At 40.0% G+C, this 21,618-nt stretch overlaps 1 protein-coding gene across 3 annotated transcripts in view; it reads right to left on the bottom strand.

The window, feature by feature from the left end:
* Nucleotides 1–7,659: 7,659 nt before the first annotated feature.
* The window catches only part of nsmfb (NMDA receptor synaptonuclear signaling and neuronal migration factor b), a 36,619-nt gene continuing 22,660 nt past the window's right edge, over nucleotides 7,660–21,618 (bottom strand). For all 3 annotated transcript variants that reach the window (XM_044026666.1, XM_044026668.1, XM_044026669.1), the window contains 10 exons: nucleotides 21,253–21,305; nucleotides 20,198–20,287; nucleotides 19,486–19,613; nucleotides 19,308–19,391; nucleotides 18,548–18,581; nucleotides 18,092–18,162; nucleotides 17,767–17,846; nucleotides 17,388–17,490; nucleotides 15,911–15,986; nucleotides 7,660–12,988 (listed from right to left, as the gene is read on the bottom strand). In XM_044026666.1, the coding sequence (XP_043882601.1) occupies nucleotides 12,891–12,988; nucleotides 15,911–15,986; nucleotides 17,388–17,490; nucleotides 17,767–17,846; nucleotides 18,092–18,162; nucleotides 18,548–18,581; nucleotides 19,308–19,391; nucleotides 19,486–19,613; nucleotides 20,198–20,287; nucleotides 21,253–21,305 (817 nt within the window). In that variant the 3' untranslated portion in view covers nucleotides 7,660–12,890. The remainder of the gene's footprint in view (nucleotides 12,989–15,910; nucleotides 15,987–17,387; nucleotides 17,491–17,766; nucleotides 17,847–18,091; nucleotides 18,163–18,547; nucleotides 18,582–19,307; nucleotides 19,392–19,485; nucleotides 19,614–20,197; nucleotides 20,288–21,252; nucleotides 21,306–21,618) is intronic.

Genomic DNA, 21,618 nt, shown 5'->3' with positions numbered 1-21,618 from the left:
TCTACATTTCATGAAAAAACCTAATGTAACCATTTTTAATTCTTTATTCTATGTAAATAAACATGGAAAAATCAACGTTTCTGTTTGTATTTTATATCATTATTACCTGTGTGTAATCTATAGACTTTCAATCACATTTTTATTAAAGTGACAACATGAATTTAAGTACTATCCATAATACTTATGCTCAGGATTATGTTCAGCTCACATTACTCTATGCTTTCCATGATGCTGCCCCCTATTGGCGTGGTCATGTTAGTGCTCGATGGTGTAACTTGAATGGACGAGTTTTTATCAGTGCTCAAAATCTCACCTTTTTTTCCGAAGGTAACACAAGGCAGGCAAAACCAGAAAAAAAGGGAAACACATAAAAGTGGTGCACAATGACTCACTGGCGCCCCCTAACGAGAAAACCCGGTATAAGGAAGGGGAAACTGCGTAATACCAAAATTCATGAAACTTGGTGGAAACATGTCTCAGCCCAAGACGAATAAAAACGTCTCTGGAGACCACTGTGTCAACTCAACAGGAAGTCGGCCATTTTGAATTTGGCGCCCATTTTAGCAAATTTGCCCGTTTTATAAATGAACAAACTCATCCGAGCGTGTTAATCATATAAAAGCATAAAAACTGGGTGAATTTGTACACGACACATGAACGATCCTGAACATGCACATATGGAAACTGAGTCGAGGACATAGCGCCACCTGCTGGCAGGAAGGCGTCTGTGACCGTGTTCATTTTGTCTTTGAAGGTTTAAATACAAACAAACAAAGTGTGATAACATTATGGATATAATTTCTAATTAAAAGACCAACGCAGAGGTTTTTGCTCTGAGCAGCCCCGCCCACTCTGACACACACACACACATAGACAGTGTGACATAACTGCAGCAAAGAGGCCGAACAACAAACGCTCATGAAAGATTCAGTGGCTCTTTTCTCTTCACGGCTCCGTCGCTATGTCTGACCTCGATGTGAACACATGAACAAGAGGTTTGATGAGGAGGATGAATAATGCACAGTGTGTGTGTGTGTGTGTGTGTGTGTGTGTGTCGACAGGTCTTTTCTGTAAAAAATGTTGGTTCTAATTAAAACGTGAGGTCGTGAGCTGTGATGTAATCTGACAGCTGCAGATTTATTATTCTGCTGAAATACGTAATTTTCTGATTATAATTGCTGCAATTAAAGGTCCAGTGTGTCGAGTGTGTTTGTGTCTAAGTGTGTAATTGCTGGAGTTTGGTGTTGGAAACAAGAGTGGACGACTTTGCCCTCGCTAACCTGATGAATAACACAACAAAAAACATGGTAAATACCATAATATTCAAAATATACCACACATTTTTAATGTTTTTGTTGTTGTTGGACCTTCATTTACGCACATTGTGTGAATCACATTACAATTCTCTCATCTTTTTGTTGTTTTTAACAAACTGACTTAAAATAAAACCCCACTTTTTAAAAATAAATAAAAACCTGAAATGTTCCTTTAACATTATTTTATGTAGGAATCAAATGAAGAAAACAGAAAATTAAAACTATTAATCTTTGAAAAAAAACTACAGGTTTAAGCTCAAAAAGCCAGAACATAGTAATGCATGTAATACCGGGACTGTCCACATGGTGGTGCTGTTTAACTAACTGTGATTCTGTCTCTGCTTCCTGTTCCACAGATTAAATCACTGATGATGGAATCTTCTGGAACAGAAAACCATGTGAACTATAGTAAAAATATTATCAGTGCACAACACAAAGCCAAAACTGTGGTTCCCAAACTCTGGGTCAAGGACCCACAGATGTGTCATGGGAAAACATTTTGGGTGTCCAAACAAATTTTGCACAATTTTCAAGAACTTTTAATTAAAATTCATGTGAATGTGTTTGAAAAAACGTGTTTCATTACAATATGGTTGAGCATGTCAAGCCCCGCCCACTCCGCCTCATCACACACATAGAAAATCAAGTTTTCTTTTGTTCCAAATCAATCATCCAAATCCTCTGTGACACTTGCTTTATTTATTTAGTGTTGCTGATATTTCTGTGTCTTTTTTAACAAACCAAACCTGAAGTGAACTAGATTCCTCCTCATGTTTTGAAGTGTTTCTCTAGAAAATTCTGTCCTCTTTTCTCAGACCCAGACGACTCCACCGCGGCTGAGTCTCAGCTGTTGACGGATGAACGATCCAGAAATGTCACGGAAAAGAACGAGGCCGGACGTCACCGTCGCTCCCTGCAGATCCACGACCTCTGTGACCTCTGTGACCTCTGTCAGACGAGGTGTGTGTGTGTGTGTGTGAAACAGAGCATGACGGTGCGACTCTCAGCGCTGATTGGAGATTAAGTAAAGGAGGTTATGTCAGTGTTTTTTCTTTTGGTTTCATAACCTGAGCGTTCAACAGCCCAGATAGTAGTTTTTAGGTCAAAGTCAAGAGCTGCTGTCGTTGTTTGTGTGTGTGTGTGTGTGTTTGTGTGTGTGTTTGTGTGTTTGTGTGTGTTGTCGAGATGAAACTAGGCCAGGAGGAGACGCCGCTCTGCAGAGACCGCGGAGCTAAAATCAGAGAACGAAGCACTCATTGATTCTGAAGACGGACGAGACATTTACGTCACACTGAGTCGGCCTCATCACCCTGAACTCCTGCTGGACTTCATGTGTCCAGGAAAAAGTAGGTTATTCATTCATTCACTGAATGATTCACCCTCACAGGTCTGCTGTGTCCCACATTCTGTTTAAAAACATCGTTTTTGAAATGTCTGCAGTTAATTATTTCAAAACAACAAAGAGTCACATGTTTTTTAGTCCATTTAGTTAAAACCATACAAATACACATTTATATTGAAAGAAATTGACAGTTTTATTCATTTTAGTTACTTTGTAATGCATAAATATTGTATCGAGAAAAAAAGTGGGAAAACACAACAAATGAATCAAGAATTCATGAAGATATTTCACAGAGTTCCAAAGTAAAAGTGTATAAACTTAAGTCCATTAATGTCATAAGCAGCTAAATAATAACTGTAATTAAAACATTAAACAAGCTTATTTTTGATGTCATTTAATGTTAAATGTTATATATTTAATAATGTGTGTTTTATTATTACAAATAAATGAAGTGTCTTTATTCTTTGATTTATGCCCCAGTTGACAAGGTCCATGATTCCACTCCTTGTTTTTACTCTCTCCTCCTCCTGTGTGTGTGTGTGTGTGTGTGTGTGTGTGTGTGTGATCCCACTCACCTGTGTTTGATCAGCACTAATTTCACCTGCTGTATAAAAACCTCAGATCTTCAGCTGCTCGTGTTTCAGCCGACGCAGCAGAATTCACGTCTTTACAGCAAATGCTTGTGTTTTTGAGTTTGTTTCTGGAAGTGAAATATTTGTGGGAAACATGTTTTTTAATCACTGACATGAATGAAACAAACAAAGAAAGTAAAAGACGCTGTGAAAATACAAACATTTTAAAACTGTGACGTGAAACTAAAATGAGACGTGTTCTTTTCCTATCAAAATAAAAGCATGGCTCGTTGAATGCTGTTAATGTGAAGAGATTTGTGTGTGTACTCATGAACCAGTAGAACAGGGGACTTTGGTGTCGTTACACACTCACAAAGAGGGGACTCCCCGTTGAACAGGGGACATTTTTCAGGTCCTCTCTTTGTCATGCTTTAATCAACCTAAAATCATATCTAAGACGCTCTGGTGAATTTTCTTTCTGGTGAAAGTGGGGACTTGCAAGTGTGTGAGTGTTAAAGCCCGTACTCAGCAGCGCTCCTTCTGGCTGGAGCAGGGATTATAACACCTCATTTACACACGTCATTTCTTAACACTCCTCCATTAGGTGTGTGTGTGTCACCATGTAGAACCAGCTCATGTGTTCATGTGTTTTACTCCAGTGAGATGAACACATGAACCTCCTGTTCCTCCCTGATGTCTCTGCACATGTGTTTCCTCCATCTGGTAACATTTGTTAATCACAGAGTTTCTAATAAAGTTTCTAATAATCACAGAGTTTCTACAGTGAATATTATCCATCACTGCAGGACATGTTTATAATAATCACAGCAGAAATAAATTCAGACGCTGCACAAATGTGAAGCGAGACTAAAAGAACAAAGAAAACTTTTTGTTCTTACAAACAAGGCCAAGTGAACTTTGAACTGTGACATAGTCATAAATCCCAATTGAAACATTTTCAGTACTTTTTGTTCTGTCAGATATCAGATGGTCTAAAGTATATCAGAAACACTGTATTGTTATGCCTCTCCGGGAACCATCACCTTACCGTGGTGGAGAGGTTTGAGTGCCCCTGTGATTCTGAGAGCTGTGTTGTCTGGAGCCTAGTGCTCCTGGTAGGGTCTCCCAAGGCAAATTGGTCTCAGGGGAGGGGCCTGACGAAGAATGGTTCAAAGACCTCATGAAAAAACAACAGAGGAAGAGGGTGACCCTGCCCGGAGGAAGCCCGGGGCCCCCGCCTGGAGCCAGGCCCAGACGGAGGGCCCGTGAGCGAACGCCTGGTGGCCGGGTCTACCACGGGGCCCGGCCGGGCACAGCCCGAACAAGTCCCGTGGCCTCTTCATCGTCCTCCTGTGGACCCACCACCTGCAGGGAGATCGACTGGGGTCGGGTGCGCTGCCACATGGGTGGCAGTGAATGTCGGGGATCTCGACGTACTGGACCTGGGCGGCAGAAGCTGGTTCTGGGGACATGGAACGTCACCTCGCTGTGGGGGAAAGAGCCGGAGCTTGTGCGGGAGATGGAGCACTACCAATTAGATCTGGTGGGGCTTACCTCCACGCACAGCCTTGGCTCTGGAACCACACTCCTGGATAGGAGTTGGAAGTTGTTCTTCTCTGGAGTTGCCCAGGGTGTAAGGCGCCGGGCGGGTGTGGGGATACTCACAAGCCCCCGGCTGAGCGCCGCTGTGTTGGAGTTTACCCCGGTGGACGAGAGGGTCGCCTCCCTGCGCCTTAGGGTTGCGGGGGGGAAAGCCCTGACTGCTGTTTGTGCTTATGCACCGAACAGCAGTTCGGAGTACCCGGCCTTCTTGGAGGCCCTAGATGGAGTTCTGCAAGGGGCTCCGTCATGGACTATCCATAACAAACACCATGTTCGAGCATAAGGACGCTCATAAGTGTACTTGGTACCAGAGTGTCCTTGGCCGAAGGTCGATGATCGATTTTGTGATCGTTTCATCTGATCTAAGGCCGCATGTTCTGGACACTCGGGTGAAGAGAGGGGCAGAGCTGCAAGGTACCGACAGGCCCGAAGAGCGGCAGCCTCTGCTGTGGCAGACGCAAAGTTCGGAGAGGACATGGAGAAGGACTATCGGTCGGCACCAAGGCGTTTCTGGAAAACCATTCGGGGCCTCAGGAGGGGAAAGCGGGGGACCATCCAAGCTGTGTACAGTAAGGATGGGACACTGTTGACCTCGACTGAGGAGGTAACCGGACGGTGGAAGGAACACTTTGAGGAACTCCTGAATCCGACATCTGCACCCTCTGTGATGGAGGCAGAGAGGGAGGCTGATGGGGGATCATCGTCAATCTCCCTGAGGGAGGTCACTGAGGTGGTTAAACAACTCCGCAGTGGCAAGGCCCCAGGGGTTGATGAGATTCGCCCAGAAATGCTGAAGGCTCTGGGTGTGGAGGGGCTGTCTTGGATGACACGTCTCTTCAACATTGCGTGGAGGTCGGGGTCAGTGCCGAAGGAGTGGCAAACTGGGGTGGTGGCCTGAGAGTGTGTGCCAATTACCGGGGCATCACACTTCTCAGCCTCCCTGGTAAGGTTTACTCCAAGGTTCTGGAAAGGAGGGTTCGACCGGTAGTCGAACCTCGGATTCAAGAGGAACAATGCGGATTCCGTCCTGGTCGTGGAACAACGGACCAGCTCTTTACTCTTGCAGGGATCCTGGAGGGGGCCTGGGAGTACACCCAACCGGTCTACATGTGTTTTGTGGACCTGGAGAAGGCGTATGATCGGGTTCCCAGGGAGATACTGTGGGAGGTACTGCGGGAGTATGGGGTGAGGGGGGCACTACTTAGGGCCATCCAATCCCTATACGCCCAAAGTATGAGCTGTGTCAGGGTTCTCGGCACTAAATCAGGCCTGTTTCCTGTGGGTGTTGGCCTTCGCCAGGGCTGCGCTTTATCACCAATTCTGTTTGTGATTTTCATGGACAGGATATCGAGGCGTAGTCGTGGGGGAGAGGGGTTGTGGTTTGGCGGGCTTGAGATCACGTTGCTGCTTTTTGCAGATGATGTGGTCCTCATGGCTTCGTCGGCCTGTGACCTTCAGCGCTCACTGGATCGGTTCGTGGCCGAGTGTGAAGCGGTCGGGATGAGGATCAGCACCTCGAAGTCTGAGGCCATGGCTCTTAGCAGGAAACCAGTGGATTGCCTTCTCCGGGTAGGGAATGACTCCTTGCCCCAGGTGAAGGAGTTCAAGTATCTCGGGGTCTTGTTCACGAGTGAGGGGACGAGGGAGCCGGAGATGGGCCGGAGAATCAGAGCAGCTGGTGCGGTACTGCATTCGCTTTACCGCACGGTTGTGACGAAAAGGGAGCTGAGCTGGAAGGCAAAGCTCTCGATCTACCGGTCAGTCTTCGTTCCTATCCTCACCTATGGTCATGAAGGTTGGGTCATGACCGAAAGAACAAGATCGCAGGTACAAGCGGCCGAAATGGGATTCCTCGGGAGGGTGGCTGGCTTTTCCCTTAGAGATAGGGTGAGAAGCTCGGTCATCCGGGGGGAGCTCGGAGTAAAACCGCTGCTCCTTCACGTTGAAAGGAGCTAGTTGAGGTGGTTCGGGCATCTGGTGAGGATGCCTCCTGGGCGCCTCCCGAGGGAGGTATATCAGGCACGTCCAGCTGGGAGGAGACCTCGGGGTAGACCTAGGACAAGGTGGAGAGATTACATCTCCACTCTGGCCTGGGAACGCCTCGGGATCCCTCAGTCGGAGCTGGTCAATGCGGCTCGGAAAAAGGAAGTTTGGGGTCCCTTGCTGAAACTGCTGCCCCTGCGACCCGGCCCCGGATAAGCGGAGGATGATGATGATGATGATGATGATGTATTGTTATGTTCTTATAACCTCTGTATAAACTGTTTAAACATAGTCATGGAAAAAAGAGTTTTGAGAGTTAAAAAAAAGTTTTTATAATTTAAAAGGAGGAAAAAATCAGTGAGGAAAAAAAATCAGTTTATGAAACTAACTGTTAAAATGTGTTAAAATCAACATGTTTATAAAAGTATATTGACATGTAAATGTGTTGAATAATATAAAAAAGACTGGATTTATTTTGCATCATAAATGTGTTTTTATTGTGATTTTTACTTAATTTCAAAATTTCAAAATTTCAAAAAACAAACCATCTTGAACATCTTTACCACTTCTTTCCTCTAGCTTGCTTGTTAATGTTATTTTGTCAATAAAAATCTGAATTATCTCTCGCTTTTGTTGCCGTGTTTAATCACAGCACATTTTCATCAGAAGAGAACTTTCTTAAAATGATTTGAAGTGCTCTTTTACTGGAAAATCACACTTTTATTTCTTATGATTTTCATGATTTTCTTACTGTATTTGTGTGTTACACATGTTTCCTGGTAAGAGTAAAATGTTGCACCAAAGAAAACAACAAAGTTCATACAATAAAGAGCCAACGAAAAAGTTTGTGTTGAACTAAAAGTTTACTAAGAAAAAATTATTCAAAAACAATAATTTTTCCCCACAAATTAAGAACAACATTGTGCGATAAAGTCACAATAGTGAGTTCAGAAACACCATCGTCACGTCTCAGGTTTAAAGAATCATCTTTATTCTATGAGGAAGAACTCAGATCAACTCTCATCAAAGCTACTCAGATACAGAAGACTTTCTGTCACTTTATTTGCTATGATAACAGAGATTTTCATCAGGAAACTCAGTTTGTCGTTACATAATACCTGTGTTTTTCCTCTCATCACAGAAACCACTGGAGACGTCAGGATGATAATCAAAGCAGCACCGTCCCCACTGAGCTGAGACTAAATCTCCACTGAGAAAACACCGAAACGCTCAAAGATCAATCTGTTGATTTCATCGATCTCAGGAAACCTAAACGTCGTCTGCTCAGGATCAGACACGTGGTGTTTGTCGAGGTCTCCTGCTTCTTCCTCAGCTCACAGATTTAACCCTTTTATGGAGCAAAGAACTATATTTGTAAACTTCTGAAACTGCAATACTGGGAAATTTGACCAATCAGTGAAGGCCTGCAACAGTGAAGGCCTTAGTACAGTTCTGGAAAAAGTACGATCATACGGCTTGGTCTTCTTATTATGGGCAACAAACCGTACAATGTACTTTCATTGACCTTGATTTTCTACATTTAACAAAAGGAAAAATATCTTGTTATATCTTTCGAAAAAAATCCCAATTATTCAACAAATTACTGATAAAATAAAAATACTAATAATTAATTGACAGTGGAAAATGACTCCTGTCTTTATTTGAAATGATGGGACATTTTTGTCCTTAAGGTGCTGAGAGTGTAGTTTTTATTCAAAGTGACATAAAATAAATATGAAATAAAAGTTTTTGCTGTTGACACATCACAGGCTGTTATTCTTTTACAGAAAAGCTCAGTTGTTTTGTTTGTATTTGTTGTTATGAGATTTGTTGTTGTGTTTGACCGCGTCAGCTAAACAGAGAATCTGCTGAGTCATGATCTGGCGTCTCTGTTTTCTTACAGTGTGTGTGAGTGTAACTCAGGATTACAGATTATTGACCTGAGACTGAGCTCTGAGGACACGTGGGCAGGTTTGTGTAATGAAGTATGGACATAACGTCAAATCACTGAGCAGAGGACGAGGAAGCAGAGACCGAGCTCTTCACGCTTCACTCTTCCATGTTTCTCTTTGTTCCTGTCAATCATCCAGGGTTCTGTGAAGCAACCATCAATAAAAACTAACCCTCACACCGTCACATACTCAAATACTCAAACTCTATTGAATATTGCTACAGAGGAGCATGAATTTACACATTTTTAAGTCAAAGTGAACTCAGACAGTGAAGGTCGTGAGGTTCAAGAATTCTCTGATATTAACATCTGACACTGTAAACTCACAAGACCTTCAGCAGGAAAAGACAGGAGCTGCTGACACGAGAAGAGACTGAATAAAATACAGAAATATCTGCAGCAGCAAAGTGAAAAATAACAATAACAGCAGCACAAATGTAGCCAGTGAAAAAAACAGAAATATCACGTACAAACAGACATGAATACGTAATAACAGAGGTATTTCTGACTCTAAAGTTTTACTGAGTGAGTTAATGCAGAAAAATCTAAAGTTTAAACTGATTCAAAATTACATTAAACGGCAAATCCAACGATGAAACGTAAGGAAAAACTGTTTCTTATTCAAACAGGATCTATTATTTAGTCGTAGAAATTTTAAAACAGATCATCATTTCAAACTAATACACAGAAAATACCTTTTTTTTAGGTCATTAAAGATTCAATGTGAAGGATTTAGTGACATCTAATGGTGAGGGTGCAGATTGCAGCTGACTCAAAAACCCCTCCCCCTTTTTAAAGTGTGTTTTCTGAAAGCTTCTGAAAGTGAGGACAGGACAAATAAAGAGTTTTGTCTTTTACAACGTAATTCTGAAACAACAAAATGAAAAGCTCCGCCCCCAAAAATGAAATGGTGCCAGGTCAAGTATAAATGTACAGTTATTGGACGTAACCAGCTGTCAATCAAACTGGTGTCCACTCACGTGTATTTTCATCTAAATTTGAACATAATTTATAAAACTGACTTGTGTTTTTATTGAAGAAGAGCAGAATTTAAAACCATTAACTGCACAGGAAAATGTCTACTGACATTAGAAATCGAACTAATTTTACGAATTTTTCATTTTGCACTCAGCAAAGTCTCCCCCTGGTAGCCAGAAAACTGTGTCCATTTTTGTCTACGACATAAACCAACAAATAAGCCGAGTTGTGAAAGATTGTTTCCATCCTCTGTTGTTGCATTCTGCAGTGTCACCATTAGATGTTGCTAATTCTTACCCACTGCACCTTTAACCCACGGACAAACCCAGAGTTCCGTGGCTTCGTGTTGTGATGATAATCCACCACATTTACAACAGATTATCAGACATAATTTGAACACGTGCTACTCTAGGTCACAGCAGAATGATGTAAATGATTCATCGTGAATTTTAGCACAGACATAAAAAACCTCATTTACTGTGATAAACACACACACATTTTATTATTATAAACATGTAAATAATGCAGAAGGCAGAGTCATTGTCGAGCTGAGGAGAGTCAACAATCGCTCATTTCTTCATCTACTTAAAGGGCTTCGCAGCGCCACAGCTCCTCTTCTGCAATCCATATATATATATATATGTCCATACATATATATATATATTAAGTTCTTTAAGCTCGAGTGACTTAAGTAACAACAATGTAAGATATGAGTCACACACATGTACAGGGATATAAAGTTATAAAACATGTAATGACACATTGTTTTAAATTTCCTCAATTTACACATACAAATTATTTTATATTATCAATAAATCTCTAAACGTTTGAATATAAATGAATCTGTAAATATAACAATAAAATCAGCTTTAAATTGTTTGTTTTGTCTATGTTAATGTAAATGGCAGGAAATTTGCCAACAGTTTGTCTTTTTTCTTGTATTATTTAAAACTGTCTTTATGTAACATTCTAACTCTTAGAACATTAAGTACAAAAAATGGTCCATTTATAATTTGTTTCATCCAACTGACATTTGAACATTGAGTCAAGAATTCTATGTATTATGATCAGGACTGACGATGGTACAAATGTAAATACTAATAATTATTTTAAAGTGAAAAAGTCTATAGCAGTTTGAAAGGATAGGACGTTTTTGTCCATAAGGTGCTGAGAGTACAGTTTTTATTCATTGATGCAGAGTGCCGAATAATTTTTGATTGATTTAAATATAAATAACATACAATAATCGAACAATGTGATGTCTCAAAGTTGAGCTGATTTTATATCTGCCGCAAATTGAAGTTTTATATTTAATTAATAACGATGTCGTCCAAATTATTTAAATTAAATTTCCTCTTCAGCCGTCACTGCAACAGGAAACATTAAATAAAACACAGACAAATAAATGAGGTGATGTTGTTTTTGTACTAAAACTAAAAAAAATCAATCCCTGAATCTTCTTCCTGAACAGAGTTTCTTAATTTTGGTGGATTCTCCTTAAACTTGAGGACGCTGACACTGTGCTGAGGGAAGTTAACACACACACACACACACACACACACTGAGCTTTACCTTCTGCTGACACTGCACGATTCATATTTATATAAAACAGAGAACATTACAGCCTCAGCACAAGCTGAAAATATGTCAGTCTCACTCTCTGACTCTGCACTGACGTGAAAAACTAAAACAGCAGCAGGTTTAATGACATTTTCTCTTCATGTAAATGTTTGTAGCAGCTACAGAACTGAAAGGATTTTGTTGCTGTTCAGAAAAACAACGCTTTTTTTAGAATTACCTTTGACAAATAAAATAATAAAAACTAAAGTCTGATTTAATGATTACCTTGTGTTTAAAAGTGTTTTTTATGATTGACTTTTGCAATTCACCCCCTTTTATGGAAGATCAAAACTAACACTCTAAATATCTGTGTCATAAAAGTCATTTTATTCACATTATTTCACATCATCAAATCAAATCTAAATGTACTTGTGTAATAGAAATGTATATTAATGGATAAAAAGATTGACATATATGTTGTGAGTGTATTATACTTATATATTATACATATTGTGTATGTTTTTATTATTATTCATCTCAATGAGTTTAATAAATAATACTTCATTTTATTTAGTTCTCAGTATTTCAATGTTGCATTAGCGTTAAACACCGAACACAACTTCATTTGCACTTTAATTCTCTCACTAAGCACTTTGGTAAGAAATAAACTCTATTATGATTTTTATTATTACTATTAATAAAAGCGTTAAATAGTCACGGTTTTAAAGAGAATATCATCAAAAACCACTGTCCTCTACAAGTCCACTGCTACTCTGAAAAATTCAAGCTATAAAGAATTCTAATTTACTCGAAAACACGAGAGTAAACTGAGTTTAATCTTATCCATAAAACTGTCTGTATGTTATATTATGTTATTATGTCGTTTCTAATGTATGGACACAAACACACGCACGATGTAAGGAAACATGCACGGATCCTGTAAATGTGTGTGTGTTCAGCTACAGTACACACACACGAAATCCCTGACAACGTCCCACCGCGTGGATTCTGATTCTACAGTATCTTAGTATTAAACATGGGATTTCACCTGAGTTCACACGAAGTAAAATAAAACGCTAACATGGTTATTTAGAGGTTTTTAAATGCACTAATTTGAAAAATCTAAATCTCCACATGTTTATTTACATATAAGCTCTAATTCCTTTCACAACGCGACAGAAAACACTTGTTAAGAGCAGAGAAAGTCGCTCAAGGCAAATCTGAAATCAATAAACACCTTCATCATCATCATCACTCCTCGTGTCAAACGAAAACTTCGTCTCTGAACTCTAACTCTGGTTCGCGTCAGGGTTAACGAGTTTTTTCGCTTCTTCCGCTGCTTGTTTCTTGTCCCTTCTCTTTCAGTCAGGCAGAAAGTGGAAATAGACAAGAGGGAGAAAGAGTTTAGACCACGGGCAGAAACTACAGGAGCGGCGCGTCACAGCCAATCACTGCTGGCCGCTGCTGCTCCAAGCTCCGCCCCTCAGAGTCGCGGCTCTTGAACCAAGCGCCTCGTCGTCATCGTGACAACGGCAGTAGGCTCATCAGACGTGAGAAAACCGGCCGAGAAAGGACGGCGAGCAAGGTCACAAGAGGTCGTCGTAGTCCAGGAGCTTCGAGTGCTGACGACTTTTCCACAGACGGAAAAGACGGAAGTCAAAGTACGTCTCGATCATCTCTTTACCTGCGGCAACAAAAACAAAACAAAACACAATTAAAGCTGCAAGAAGCAACGCCCCTGTCAGAAGCCCTGGACTCGGTGCTGATGTGTTCTGGATTGGTCAATGTATGACAAAGTTAAGGGTCACTTCCTGTTTAGCAATAAAACGGCGGCTGAATTAAAAATGGCCGACATCGCTCTACCACTGAACCATCATCACTCTTAACAACTTTCAACAACTCAATCAAAGGCGTCCCCCAAGTCTCCACTTTAGGACCACTTCTTTTTAGCTATGTACAATGATATGCTGATGACACTGTTTTATATACACATGACATCAAATTTTATTTTTGTTATTGTGATCATTTGGAAACTTATACTTTGGATGTAACGATAGCGTTTCCCTAAAAAGTTGATCTGATCTGGATTTCTGGGTTGTCCGTTGGGAGACATGGAACCACCACGACACTGAAGACTCTGAAAGTTCTGTTATTTTCCCGTATGTGTAGAAAATCAGTGTAATTATCTGTATCAGCTGCTTCAGAGATGTGAAACATGCAGTTCTGTATCAAAGCTTTCACCCATGTTCAGTGGATTATCTCGTTATATTCTGTCAAACGATCTCCCGTGTGTGTGTGTGTGTGTCTGACTTGACGTAGATTGAGTCATCATCTGTCTTTCCTGACGTGAGTGTAATAAGGACAGGAGCAGGATCTGTTTTTGGTTTGTGTTCAGCAGAAAAAAAGATGTGCATTAGCAACTTTAAACCCCGGTGAGAATGTAGAGAGAAAGACGCCGGGAGAATAAAGAAACAGGAGGAAGTGAGGTGAGGTCGAGGACAAACTAAATCCACCTGGATTTAGTTTTACCTGCACTGGGACTAAAGTGTCTCTGCTGCTGCTGCTGCTGCTGCTGTGTTGACACCTTCTCTACAGTGGTGTGAACATGTCTCTCACTGTCCACACATGTCCATATGTGGTTCAATGACTTCACTGCAGAGTAGATAAATATCGGACCTTTAATGAGCTGAGAAGTGCAGTGAAATTCAGAGGAATACATTTATAGGCTGAAGATTCCAGAGCGTGAAAACTCGTCTGGTTGTGTTTGTATGAACTTAAAAAAAAGTGGGAAATTGTGAATAAAAATCTACAACCAATTATCTCAACTATGTATGGAAGAGTATTGGTGCCACATGGAAAATGTTTTTTTGAAAGAAAGTAAAAAAAAATTGAGCCGAGAAAAAAGTCGGAATTTTGAGAAAAGAAGAAATTCTGAGGAAAAAGTCAGAGTTGGAAATCTGTGTTAAAAATAAAAATAATAAATAAAAATAAGTGTTTTTCTTACTTTAACTGCAAAATGATAAAAAAAAAACATTAGCACGATAATTCATCTTTTAGAATGTGATCAATAAGAGTTAAAATAGTTTTTGGACTCATTTTAAACACGTATCAACTTTTAAGGGAAACACCATCATTACATCTGAAGTATAAGTTACCAAATGATCACAACAACACAAATATACATGTGTATATATAACAGTGTCATCAGCATATCATTGTATGTGGCTAAAAAGAAGTGGTCCTAAAGTAGAGCCTTGGGGGACACCATTTGATTGAGTTGTTGAAAGTTGTTAGGGTGATGGTGGGTCAATGGTAGAGCAAGTTGTCTTTCAACTGAAAGGTCGAGGGTTTGATTCCAAGTTTACAAGATGACACTCACTCCCACATCGCTCCTGATGAAGACACGTTTTTTTGTACGTTACAAGTTTTGCTTCAGAGTTGGACGTGAATGTTGGCTTGACAACGAATACCTCTCACCGCAACAATGAGCTCCCCCTTGTGGTTATTAAGGTACCAGCAGACGATGTCACCAATCTAATGTTTTTACATTTTCTTTTGGTGATTTTTTGGAAAACGTACACATGAAAATATCAACAAATTAGGGTTTGTTTGTCACTATAAACTTTTCTGAGTTTTCTTATGTAACAACATAATTATAAAGATTTGTTGTCTTGTTATTGCAATATTATTCACATAGACGACAGTGTGTATTTTGTTGATTGGTTCATTTGAAAATATGTCCTTTTTGACGTCCAGAAGTTTGAGTATATATCATTTTAAAGACAGAAACACGGACAACTAAATGTTGACTTTATATTTTGTGACAGTTTTACATTAAAGGGGACATATTATGCAAAATCAACTTTTTAACCATTTCAATACTTATATTTGGGACTCCGGAGGCCCTACCAGTCACCAAAGTGTGGAAAAAGAATACTTTTTTCGTGGTCCCCCTTAGTGTAAGTATAGGCGATAAAACACTCCATGTTGAATTCCCGGCACTCTTGCTGTTTTCTGCTCACGCTGCCATGTTGATATTGTCAGAGAACTAGTGGAGGGAGGGGGAGAGGAATGGAGCAGAGGGAACAGGAGCTGAGCGAGTGAGCGCTGTAAAGAGGACAAATCAGAAACCCCCTGGAAGAAATGGGTGTGTGTTTGCCTGTGTCTCATTTGCATATAGGAACCATGCACAGGGACCATGCACAAAACCGAGCGTTCTGAAAGGGGCGGGTTTAGCAGGGTTATTGAACTGCTATGATGCTTCATCCTTCTGGTATTTTGACCAAAGCATGTCACTGACATGTTCATTAGGACAAAACTTATTCGAAGCCTCACGTCTTCAGTGGATCGTCTGTGTTAGTGAACTTTCTTGTCTGATACTTGAACATTGGACGAGGATAGAATATCGACAGTGAGAGCAATGTGCTTGTACTTAAACTTGGGTAAAATGAAAAATAAAGAACTTGAACTTTAAATCGAGATAAATTGTGCTGGAATTGAAATTTATCTAACAAACAAACAACAACACATTTTATTATCCATTATTATGAGTCCAAAGTGAATCTCCCACTAGTTTATATGTTGTATTTTACGTGTGCGCTCTCACCCTGTGCAGACAGCTCGAGTGGGGACTTGAATTCGACCGATGAAGGTCTCATCAGCCTCTTCAGAGTCTGGATCAGCTGTAGGAGGAGAGAGAGAGAGAGACACAGACAGAGCGTTAAAGAGAGAACAGTAGATTCTTCTCTGTGCCATCGGGCATTTTAAAATAAAAACAGACAAAGTTGTGATGTTGCAGAGACGTGACAGGCTTTTAAAAAACTCTGTCCCCCTGCAGCTGCTGAGCAAAAACATAAAGTGTTTTTAAAAATGAAATCTGGATACATTTATGACCCGTTTACCTAATCCTAACCTTTAATCTAAATGTAATCCTAAACCTAAAACCAGGTCTTTACCATCAAAAATCCCTTTAAAGTGAGGACTCACTTGTGTATGAAGTCTTGAGGCGATTGGTCAATGCAAAGTTACAGCCCACTTCCTGTTTGAGGTGACGGTCGCCATTTTTAATCCACAAAACCAGGGGTGTCAAACATACAGCCCGGGGGCCAGAACCGGCCCGCCAGAGGGTCCGATCCGGCCCACAGGATGAATTTGTTAAAATTTCACACTAATCTAAACGTAATGTCAAATGCTCCAGATACCCGTGACTAAATGTTTGTGCCTTTATAGATCCAGTGTGCTGTGTAAATAGTAAATTTATATTTCTCAAGAAATGTCATGTTTTGTAAAATTATCCTTCAGTAAATGTAAAACAAAGGAGAAAAAACAAAGGAGTTCTTGTTGATCATAGGTTATTATGCTATTATTTTGCTATTTTTACTGGTCTGGCCCCCTTGAGATCAAATTGTGCTGTATGTGGCCCCTGAACAAAAATGAGTTTGACACCCCTGCACAAAACCTTTTGGCAATTTTTCATCTTTGATGTGTTTAGTACAAATTGACAATTTTTTTATGGTGGTACGATAAACGCACTCGGACGAGATCGTTTATTTACAAAACGCATAAATCGCCAAGATGGCCACCAAATTCAAAATAGCCCACTTCCTGTTGAGTTGGGCTCATGGTCCTAATAGACTTTTCTGTTTGTCTTGAGCTGAGTCATGTTTCCACCAAGTTTCGTGGAATTTGCCGGAACTAAGTTTTGGATCTCGTTTAAACTTGGGGGGCGCTAAAGAGCCTTTAAAGCAGCACGGAGACAGCCTCTCTCTCTCTCTCCGTCATGGCTGACAGCAGTCGCAGCAGGTGGAGTGGAGTGAAGCATCATGGGAAGGTGGATCAGTCAAGTCTATTATTAGTTTGTTTCCAGCTGAGTTTGCAGGAGAAGCAGCAGGAGGAGGAAAAGTGTTGCAGGCAAACGTTCACTCAACCTGTGAGTGAACTGCAACGACTGATTATTACCATCATCCATTCATCTGTCGCTGATTTTCTCCATGAATCGAGGGGCAAACGTTGCTCAGTGAAATAAAGTCGTCGTGACAGTGAACCTGGTACCTGCTGTTTTCTGACGCTTTTCTCGTCGTTACCTTTTCTCCGTTAGCGCTGCCCAGCACATAGCAGCCCATGATGTGGATCAGGTTCGGCTCCGGGTTCAGTTTACTCATCAGTCTGCTGAGCCGGCGCCAGAACCTGAGAGCCAGAACAAGAGGAGGCGGGAGATGAAGATGACATTTATTAGTTATATTTCCATGCACTGGCGACTTGTTTCTATTTAAACAGAAGCAGAAAAATCTAAAACTGTCAGAAAAAACCTTAAACGTTATTTATTATAAAACAGTTTCTGCCATTTTGTATGAACTCAGAGTGACAGAGTTAACATAACATACATAAATAACTCCACATCAGTTGATTTTAGGTGGCGTTAAGATACAAGAGTTCATATAATCGTCACATGTCGATACTTACTGGATCATGTCTTCTTCTTTCTCCACTTTGGCAAAAGTGGCCACTTTGTTCTTCAGCAGGTACAAATGTCCTGGACCTCCCTGAGGAAACATGGAACTCACTGTTTAGACTTGATTATCTTAATATGTAATGTTTAAAAATTCATTTTCTTTGCTGCTGATCTCATCTTATCTTATTGTACGTCGCTTTGGATAAATGTAATGTAATCATTTAGGAAATAATTAATTCATTTGTAATTACTGGTCAATTATTGTTCATCAATCGATGAATCACATTTTTTTGATTAATTTAAATCATGTTTTCTTCATGTTTGTGTTTCTCTCACCTGACAGAAAATCAACATGTTCCAGATTTTACAACCTTTTCTGTACGCGATCAGTTTCTTCTCTATCTCTCCTGGAGGGAGGGGGAGAGAGAGGGAAAGCGGGAGAGAGAGGGAGGGGGAGAGGGAGGGAGAGGGGGAGAGAGAGAGAGAGAGAGAGAGAGAGAGAGAGAGAGAGAGAGAGAGAGAGAGAGAGAGAGAGGGAGAGGGAGAGGGAGGGAGAGAGAGGGAGAGAGAGAGTCACTTTTCTCACTCGCTTGTTACCTGTCCTCGACCCACACACACACACACACACACACACACACACACACAGTAAGAACACAGTGAGTCATCTCCAGAAAACTCTCAAACTTCTCCACATTCACACGTTCACAGGTTCACACGTTCACAGACATCCATGACTCACTTCCACAGGAGAAGCTTGTGTTTTATAAAAAGACAAACGTGTCACACACTCACCGAGGATGTCGTCAAACGTGGCGTGTTCATGGTCCTTAAAAAAGAAAACACAATTATCATCCAAACATTCAAAACCAAATTTAGATTCATGTCGCTGCAGTTAAAATAAGACTTCTTTATAACAACAGGATCTATAGGAATTAGATATAGAAATAAAAAGTGAGGAAACACAACATTTTTGTTATTATGAGAAATAATTCTTTATTCTTGTTTTTAATCCATTAAGCCATGACAAAATTATTTGACAGATTTGTTTCAGCCCTAATTTACTTGTGATTAACTTTGCTTTACCACATTTACCTGGATTTTAAACCTACATTTATTCTCCTCTCCTCTCCAAAATTAAAACTAAAGTAACTAAAAGTTTATAATTATAAAACTGCACAACAGGCTCTGAGCAGCTTTTATAAAGAAGACGAGCGTGTCATCAGCGTAGAGGATGAGTCAAATAAAGGTGAACAGACATCTTCCATGGACGCAGCGTCTGTCGTATGAAGTGCAGAAACGCTCGGGGCTTTCACGCGCTCGTCGTCATGTTCATGACATGATGTCAATATACTGTTTTGTTCACTTTATGCTTAATTTTATGTTTTATTTGATCAGGATTAAAACTCACTGAGATTAAACATCTCTTTGTTGGCAGCATTACAAAGAGGTTAAGACACAGAATAAAACCAATTCAACCATAAAACCTACTTAATTCAATTTAACAATAATAAAATCTACTTAAAGAGACACTGTCGTCTTGTCTGTCACTCACATAAAGAATGGGAATGATGGACGGATCGTTCCTGCGGATGATGTTCGGAACGTATTCTGCCTTCGGGACTTTGGAGGAAATAAGCTGTGGGAAACATTTGAGTGAAATGGTTTTTATTTATAGATATTTATTATAACACGACTGTAAATTTAAATATAAACACGGCATGTTCACACACCATGATTTTAGGAGGGACAAAGTCATCCCCCTCGCACGCAGCTCTCTCCGCCTCCCGCTCGTCCTCCCACTCCACATCCTCGTCCGGGCCTTCGTACAGCGTCCCTGTGGACGTCTGAAGATCAGCACCTGGCTCACACACACACACACACAGGAACAAAGGGGGAGATGAAAGGACGACACACACACACACACACACACAGATGAGATTAGAGAGGTGCTCCAGATTAAAAGAGCTGCACCTGTCGTTTCATTTCATCCACAACAGAGAGAGGGCGGAGCAGATCTGTTTCAAATCAGAGCAGAGACGACAACAACTACACAACTACACAACTACACAACAGCAACAACACTGGTGAGACGAGGACAGACATGTGGGTGGATCAAACAGATTCTCCAGCGTCTCTTTAACCTTTGAATATTTCACTGTTGGTGGTTTAACTGCTCTTTTATTAACACAAACAACACAAAACAACACTATTGTATTTATATTCTTTTTAAAATGTTTAAAATGTCCACTTAAAAATCAGATCATTAGCAATTCTTCACTGACTCAGGCCTTTTTCATATTCGTCTTTTACATTAAAAATCATGTGAATATGTTTTTATTGTTTTGGTCATTGAATAAAACTCAGAGAGGGATAAAAAATCTTTTGACTTAAAATAATGTAGCATAAAAATGACATCATTGAGGACAGTGAAAGGTCACTCACTGTCTCTGGAGTCGTGCAGGGACTCGGTCTTCACCGGCGTCGGGTCGCTCCACGAGCGGCTGAAACTCTTGGCTCGGCGCTCGGCAAAGGCTGAGGGAGATTTTTAAGGAGAAAAAAAGTCACTTAAAAATAAACACACGCAAGTGTAGACTGTGTGATACACAGGTATACAACATTTATGCATCACTAAAGGACCAGCATTTATGTATAAGCACTAAAAAATGTATTCATTAATGTATTAAAAGGGTTTTTTGACAGAACTTAAGTTCAAAAAATTTTGTTTTTGCAAATTAATGGTGAAGATGTCGATAATTTTTATGAGAAAATACTGGAATTAAAATTAAACTTGAATTAAAATGTCCAATGTATCTGAAAATGAAAAATATTACTTAGAATTGTCTATATATCCAGTCTATATTCAAAATAAATTCAAATCAAGAGAAGGAGTGTTAAGTTAAAAATGTTTGGCTCTCTATTATGTTTCAGAGTTAATCAAGAATTATCGTTTAAATAAATGAATTAATACATTTGAATTAAATAACAAAATTCATCATTTCCAGAGTTTAGAGCAGTGGTTCCAAAAGTCTGGGTCGGGACCCACAGATAGGTCATGGGTGATTTTCTTGGGGTCACTCAACAAATTTGCAGAATTTTCTCAACTCAATTTTTTGTGCATCTGCTTTAAATTAAATGCATAAAATGGAGTTGTAATTTATTTACCAAAGCAAATCTTGGGAATGATTTGTTCACCAGTTCAAAAATGAGTTTTTACAGATATGTCTGTAAATTATTCTTATTATTCTTATTATTATTAATGAGACATTACATTATTCACACATTAGCTCTGGTTATTATTAATAATGTTGTGATTTGAGTCACAAAAGTTTCTTATATAGAAAGTTAGAAACAATGAGTCAGCAACATTATTCCACAGTGGAAACGGAAAGACTCAGATGACTCAGCAGATTTTAATGTCACAGTTCAGGTTCATGTGTTTACGTGAATATTTTTACATTTTTATTTTTTGCCACAGCAGCAGCAAACGTGAGACTTACTCTGCACCTTCATCCTGCGGCTGCCCACCATCCTCAGGTGCTTCCGGAAGTTTCTACCATTTTCAGGAGCAGAGAAGAAGAAGAAGAAGAAGAAGAAAAGAGAGGCATCGTGAATGAAAGACAGAACCACAGAGACAGAAACTATTGGACTACAAAAGAAAGTGTTTCACTTGGATTGAATTCTATGTTTAAATTCATGGAATCTTTAGAGAATAAATATGTTTTTGGGAACTTTGGTGTTCACTCACAGTGAAGTCAGGTTCAAAGTCACTCGATTTCAGACGTAAATAAAACAAATCGTAAGAAAGCCAACGACAAACCGACGGTGTGACCACAGAGGGCAGTAAATACATACAAATATAATTT

This window comes from Solea senegalensis, linkage group LG5 (genome assembly GCF_019176455.1).
Source record: "Solea senegalensis isolate Sse05_10M linkage group LG5, IFAPA_SoseM_1, whole genome shotgun sequence".
In the NCBI taxonomy this organism is placed as follows: Eukaryota; Metazoa; Chordata; class Actinopteri; order Pleuronectiformes; family Soleidae; genus Solea; species Solea senegalensis.
This window is presented reverse-complemented; position numbering and strand designations above follow the sequence as displayed.